Genomic DNA, 7500 nt, shown 5'->3' on the forward strand with positions numbered 1-7500 from the left:
GTACTCTTGTCCATGATTTTCGTGTGCTTCTAGAGGTTTGGTCCGATTTTCAGTACTCTTGTCCATGCTTTCACATGCTCTGATAGGTAGGTTCGTTCTCAGTTATCCCTGTGTTCATGGTTTTCGTGTGCTTCCATAGGTTTGGTCCGTGTTTTTGAGTACTCTTGTCCATGATTTTCGTGTGCTTCTAGAGGTTTGGTCCGATTTTCAGTACTCTTGTCCATGCTTTCACATGCTCTGATAGGTAGGTTCGTTCTCAGTTATCCCTGTGTTCATGGTTTTCGTGTGCTTCCATAGGTTTGGTCCGTGTTTTTGAGTACTCTTGTCCATGATTTTCGTGTGCTTCTAGAGGTTTGGTCCGATTTTCAGTACTCTTGTCCATGCTTTCACATGCTCTGATAGGTAGGTTCGTTCTCAGTTATCCCTGTGTTCATGGTTTTCGTTTGCTTCGATTCGTTCACTCTATTACTCTTGTCTGTGGTTTTCGTTTGCTTCGATTCGTTCACTCCATTACTCTTGTCTGTGGTTTTCGTTTGCTTCGATTCGTTCAGTCCATTACTCTTGTATGTGATTTTCGTTTGCTTCGATTCGTTCAGTCCATTACTCTTGTGTGTGGTTTTCGTTTGCTTCGAGTCGTTCAGTCCATTACCCTTGTCTATGATTTTCGTTTGCTTCGAGTCGTTCAGTCCAATACTTACCCTTGTCTATGATTTTCGCTCTAAGCCCAGTCGCCCTGCGCTCTGGAAATCACATTCCAACTCTATCACCGATAGCGCTCACACCTTGGAAACCACATTTCACCCAGGGGACCTTAGGGTGGATTTTGAGCCTTTCGGGATTGCGAAACCATCATTTAACACTCTAAACTTAATTTCCGCAATCCCAGACGCACTTTCCATATGGTCTCCAAAAATGCGTGTGAGCTGACCTGGTCCCTTATAATAGGCAATGAACACGATTTTGGCAAAATATTTTTTTCAAAATTTTTTGACTCACCGGGTAAAATCGAATTTACTTGGGAAAAATGTTCTAGCAGGGGCCCTCCCATACAAATTTTTTTCTTCTCAAAAATGATTTTCGTTTCACTTTTCATACTCAGGGGAGTCTAAAATTGATGTTTTGAGTCACCATGAAAAAAAAATTTTTTTTGACCCGAGCTTGTGTCGCGACCCAAAAATCGACTCACTTGGGAAAAATGTTCTAGCAGGGGCCCTCCCATACAAAAATTTTTTCTTCTCAAAAATGATTTTCGTTTCACTTTTCATACTCAGGGGAGTCTAAAATTGATGTTTTGAGTCACCGTGAAAAAAAAAATTTTTTGACCCGAGCTTGTGTCGGCGACCCAAAATCGACGCACTTGGGAAAAATGTTCTAGCAGGGGCCCTCCCATACAAAAATTTTTTCTTCTCAAAAATGATTTTCGTTTCACTTTTCATACTCAGGGGAGTCTAAAATTGATGTTTTGAGTCACCGTGAAAAAAAAAATTTTTTGACCCGAGCTTGTGTCGGCGACCCAAAATCGACGCACTTGGGAAAAATGTTCTAGCAGGGGCCCTCCCATACAAAAATTTTTTCTTCTCAAAAATGATTTTCGTTTCACTTTTCATACTCAGGGGAGTCTAAAATTGATGTTTTGAGTCACCGAGAAAAAAAAATTTTTTTGACCCGAGCTTGTGTCGGCGACCCAAAAATCGACGCACTTGGGAAATATGTTCTAGCAGGGGCCCTCCCATACAAAAATTTTTTCTTCTCAAAAATGATTTTCGTTTCACTTTTCATACTCAGGGGAGTCTAAAATTGATGTTTTGAGTCACCGTGAAAAAAAAAATTTTTTGACCCGAGCTTGTGTCGGCGACCCAAAATCGACGCACTTGGGAAAAATGTTCTAGCAGGGGCCCTCCCATACAAAAATTTTTTCTTCTCAAAAATGATTTTCGTTTCACTTTTCATACTCAGGGGAGTCTAAAATTGATGTTTTGAGTCACCGTGAAAAAAAAATTTTTTTGACCCGAGCTTGTGTCGGCGACCCAAAAATCGACGCACTTGGGAAATATGTTCTAGCAGGGGCCCTCCCATACTAAAATTTTTTCTTCTCAAAAATGATTTTCGTTTCACTTTTCATACTCAGGGGAGTCTAAAATTGATGTTTTGAGTCACCGTGAAAAAAAAATTTTTTTGACCCGAGCTTGTGTCGGCGACCCAAAATCGACGCACTTGGGAAATATGTTCTAGCAGGGGCCCTCCCATACAAAAATTTTTTCTTCTCAAAAATGATTTTCGTTTCACTTTTCATACTCAGGGGAGTCTAAAATTGATGTTTTGAGTCACGGTGAAAAAAAAAATTTTTTGACCCGAGCTTGTGTCGGTGACCCAAAATCGACGTACTTGGGAAAAATGTTCTAGCAGGGGCCCTCCCATACAAAAATTTTTTTTTGACTCACCGGGTAAAATGGTCGCACTTGGTAAAAATGTTCTAGCAGGGGCCCTCCCATACAAAAATTTTTTCTTCTCAAAAATGATTTTCGTTTCACTTTTCATACTCAGGGGAGTCTAATATTGAAGTTTTGAGTCACCGTGAAAAAAATTTTTTTTGACTCACTGGGTAAAATGGTCGCACTTGGGAAAAATGTTCTAGCAGGGGCCCTCCCATACAAAAAATTTTTATTTCTCAAATCGATCCGTGGTTTCACTTTTCATACTCTAGGGCCCATTTGCTTCAACTTTGGAAAAAATTTTCGATGATGAAAAATTTTCGCCTTCGACGTCCATCGACCACTCGACCCGAACTTGGTACTTTTGTATGGAGGTACCCGAGTGGTGACTTTTTCATACAAAAATTTTTATTTCTCATATGGATCCGTGGTTTCACTTTTCATACTCTAGGGCCCAATTGCTTCAACTTTGGAAAAAATTTTCGATGATGAAAAATTTTCACCTTCGACGTCCATCGACCACTCGACCCGAACTTGGTACTTTTGTATGGAGGTACCCAAGTGGTGACTTTTTCATACAAAAATTTTTTTGCGAATACGTGTTCGTTCGCGATCATTAAGGCCATGAACCGCAAGTCCGCTGCGATAGAAATAGTGCATTGTAGTTACTCGACGAGAAAAAAAATCGGGACTTAGAAAAATTTTTGAAAGTCAAATCGTATTGACTTCCAACAACACCTGATAATAAACACACATTGCCTGTTGCACCACAGTTCGCATTTGACTTAACAAATCGCCTGTTGGTACGCACATCACCATCGACTTTACCAATCGCGTTTCGCACCGCTAATCCCACTTGGCGTGGAGCCACGCACATAATGTTGCGAGGAGAGTATTAATCGGGACTTAGCGTTTTAAGCTCGCGAACACTCCACTATGGGAGTGCACGCAAGCACCAACTGTACACACACAACACAACAATCACTCTCGCGAACACTCCATTCCCAAAGTGAACGCGAGCACCAGCAAGCATGGGTCGCCTGAGAGGATCGATGCGAACGCATCTCTACAACTCGCAGCTCCCAGCCTGTAGTCCCGTCGTTTGCGGGCGGTCGAAGGTGTCGAAACTAGTTGTATCCACGGTCGACGGAAACACAGCCACCAGGGTTCCCTGTGGTAAGGTACTTCCACGTGCAGCGTGCTCCCGCCCGTTGCGGCTCAGTCTAGTGCTATAGCGGGGATGAGACGTCAGTGTGCGCGGGGCAGCACCGACGGATCTCGGAGGGTTGTTAAGCCCGCTAGCTTCCGATCACCTAATGGGTTTGAGAAGCGCTATCAGCTCGGATTGGATACGACCTTAGAGGCGTTCAGGCATAATCCAGCGGACGTAGCGTCATACCAAAGTCCGGTCGAACTAGTATTGAGCCAGTGGTCCGTACCTGTGGTTCCTCTCGTACTGCACAGGAATTCCGTTAAGATAGCGGCAAACAGCACACACCAGTAGGGTAAAACTAACCTGTCTCACGACGGTCTAAACCCAGCTCACGTTCCCTTGAAAGGGTGAACAATCCTACGCTTGGTGAATTTTGCTTCACAATGATAGGAAGAGCCGACATCGAAGGATCAAAAAGCCACGTCGCTATGAACGCTTGGCGGCCACAAGCCAGTTATCCCTGTGGGTGTGACATTCGAGCAGTCGAGCTGTTCGGACGTGGTGTATTTTGCTCCTGAGTGAGTTAAAAATTGTGGCGTTAAATTACCTCGGAAAGTCTCGAATTTGTTCATAATCAGTCTATAAGAGGGTGTTTAGAGTGACTTTAGTGAAAACCGGACGAAAATCGGTGCATTAGTGGGCCAAAAAAGTGAAAAACATTGCCCCATACATTTTGTATGGGGAACAATTTTGGCAATAAAACCGTGCTAAATTGGTGAAAATCAACGCGGTTTGCGTTTAAAACGCATAAATAGACGCCAGTGAAGTGTTTTTTACTTATAAACAGTGTTTGCCGGCGATATTTAGCGTAAAATACGGAGTGGCAAATTTGTGCAAACATTTGGAACAACAACAACAACAATAGTGTGTGCGTGTTGTGAGTTTGCGCAAAAATCCGGTCCAATCGGGCCGGATGAGGTGGCAAATGATAGATTCTGTGTCCCCGATCGGCCAATAGCCGAAAACCGGAAGAAAATCGGTGCAGAATTGGGAAAAAACAGTGACGGCAAAAACGCGCATGGTGCTACCGCTGCGGCACGTGTTCTGGAAGTGACTGTTGTATATACAAAAACGTTAATAACTTCGCGAGTTTTGGTCCGATTTTGCTGCGGTTTGCACTGTTGTGCTAGTTTTAGTGCATTTAATACGATCCGTGCATAAAAATAGTGAAAATCGCGAAAATAATTTTTGACATTTTTGTGACAACCCGGGACGACCCAACAGACATAAATTGATAGGCGAGCAGTCCCCAACAGACAATTTTTCAAATTGACGGTTTCTGCTCGAAAACTGCTCGAAACCAAAAAGGACGCAGAAAATTCTGGGAAGCTGTGGGGGGTCATCGGCAGCTCGAATCTGCTCGATTCGGACAGTTTTTATCGAGCTCGAAACTGCTCGAATTCCCGATTTTTGCGGGAAATTGCCGGGAAAAATCTGGGAACGACTGCAAAAATTCGGAAAGGCGTTTGCAAGCAGGGAAACACCCCCCCTGACCACTAAGACCTGCTTGGGTCTCTAAAATGGCGACAATTCGTACATCGCGTCCTCGGTCGGAATCGACAGAGGAAAGGCCGGGGCGATCCCTTTCGGCGGTAGAGCCGAAGGTCATTCTCACCAGAGCCTCGGCGTTGGCCTCAAAGTCGGTGAACCCGGACATGGTCGAACTGCGAAAGGTGCTCGGGGAAATGTCCCTCGCCAACGAGCAGCTTCGGGCCATGGTGAAAGAGCTGCAGCAAGAGCTGGTGATGCTGCGACAGCGTACCGTGGCCAACGAAGATATGGCCCGGGAGGAGCGGAAGCTGGCCCGCGAAGAATTTAAGCTGGCGCAAGAGAAATTCCACCAGGAGCTGCAGTGGAATAAGGACCAGGCCCGCCAGTGGTATGAAGAGACGCAGCGTCTCAGAGGCGAGCTGGCAAAGGAGACTGCGTGCCACCAGGAGTTGCTGGCACAGATGCTTGGTTGCGGCGGTAACCAAGCTCTGCAACCGCAGCAGCAGGCGCAGCCAGCTGTTGCGCAGCAGCAGCCTCAGAGGCAGCAGAAACAGCAACAGCAACGGCCTCCGTCGAAGCAGGCGACATCGCAGAGCTCCCTGCAGCAACCGCAACAGCAGCAACAACAACAGCAGCAGCAGCGGATGACGTATGCTAACGTGGCGGCCGAGACATCCGGCACGCAGGCTTCCCAGGGCGGTTCTTGGACGGTGGTGGGGCCTCGTAAAGCACCGCAGAAGTCGCAGCAGCAACAACAACAGCAGCAGCTGGCCAAGCCGCGACCACAATCTGCGGCGGCGAAGCATTCGGCGAAGAAGAAGCTGGACGCCATCGAGGTTGCCCCAGGCGAGGGTCAGTCTTGGACCGACGCGTATCAGCTGATACGCAGCGCTCCGTCGTTGGCCGAAGACCAGGCCAAGCTTGGAGTGGGACGACGAACGACGCGGGACCGGCTGGTCATGAACTTGGAGGACGGCGCCAATGCTGAAGCAATCCTGCAACGAGTGCAGGAGGTCTTTGCACAGTCTGCAGCTCCGGCCACCATCCGCCTGGTGACAGAAACGGTGGAGGTCCGCCTTGATGAGGTGGACCCTTTAGCGGTGGCATTGGATGTGGCGAAGGCGGTGACGACCACCAGTTCGGAGTCGGTGAGCGAATCCGCTGTGCACCTAGTGAAGGCGTGGAACGGTACGCAGACGGCGTACGTTCGGATGACACTCAAGGCGGCGGAGTTGATGCACCAACAGCGAGTACGAGTGCTGCACACCTCATGCTTGGCGACGAAACTGACACCACCGACGCGGGGCCAGCTACGGTGCTTCAAATGCCTGGAGCACGGACACCTGCGGCACCAGTGCAAGAGCGGGACGGATCGATCGACGCACTGCATCCGCTGCGGCCAACCGGGCCACCTGGCCCGAGCCTGCACAGCGGAGGTGTGTTGTGCGGTCTGCAAGGGCCCTCACCGAGTAGGACACCCGTCCTGCACCCGGAAGGTCTGAAGGTTTTGCAGATAAACCTTGGGCGCAGCCGTGCAGCGCAGGACATCATGCTGCAGACGGCTAGGGAGATCGGAGCGCAGGTGGTGATAGCGTGCGAGCTGTACAAACCACCTAGAGACAGCGTGCGGTGGGCGGTCGACGAGGCTCAGAGCGTAGCGGTAGTGGCGACTGGCGGCTACCCCATCCAACGACTGGGGAGTTCATCGGTGCCTGGGCTGGTAGTTGCCACCATAGCCGGGATAACGTTTGCCAGCTGCTATGTGTCCCCCAACATCGGACAAGCGGATCTCGGCGACTACCTGGAAGCGGTTGAGCTCACGCTCACGGGACAGGATCCCATGGTTCTGGCTGGGGACTTTAACGCCTGGAACCAGGAGTGGGGCAGTTCAAGAACCACGGCGAAGGGTGAGGACTTGCTGAGTGTTGTTGAGCACCTCGGACTTCGGACGCTCAACCGAGGGAACACACCCACTTTCAAGGGCAACGGTGTTGCACGGGAAAGCGTCATCGATGTGAGCTTCTCGAGTCCCTGCGTAGCGGAGCCAGGCAGTTGGAGTGTGAGTAGCAGATACTCCGGTAGCGACCACAGCTACGTGCTGTTCAGCGCTAAACTGCCTTCGACCAGCGGCCGACGTGCACATCAGCATCGGCCACACTGCAACGGGCACGGCGGTACAGCAGGCATGACGCGGCACGCGGGAACACGCTACAAAACAAGCCAATTCAATCAGGCTTGTTTTAAGCTGGCGCTTGGGATCGGTCGTTTCGACGATGTAAGCACACCTGAGGGCCTGATCAGGGGGCTCACAGAAGCGTGCGACGCAACGATGGAGAGGATCCACAAGACGAATTTCCGGCAGGC

General features: G+C 48.8%; 1 protein-coding gene across 1 annotated transcript; it reads left to right on the plus strand.

Moving 5' to 3' along the window:
- The first annotated feature begins 5300 nt into the window (after positions 1–5300).
- LOC128308610 (antigen LPMC-61-like) lies at positions 5301–6653 on the plus strand. Its single transcript, XM_053045507.1, has 3 exons — positions 5301–5642; positions 5718–5956; positions 6650–6653. The coding sequence occupies exons 1-3, from the start codon at positions 5301–5303 to the stop codon at positions 6651–6653; spliced, it is 585 nt and encodes a 194-aa protein (XP_052901467.1).
- The last annotated feature ends 847 nt before the right edge of the window (positions 6654–7500 follow it).

Source organism: Anopheles moucheti, assembly GCF_943734755.1.
Source record: "Anopheles moucheti chromosome X unlocalized genomic scaffold, idAnoMoucSN_F20_07 X_unloc_5, whole genome shotgun sequence".
Lineage (NCBI taxonomy): Eukaryota > Metazoa > Arthropoda > Insecta > Diptera > Culicidae > Anopheles > Anopheles moucheti.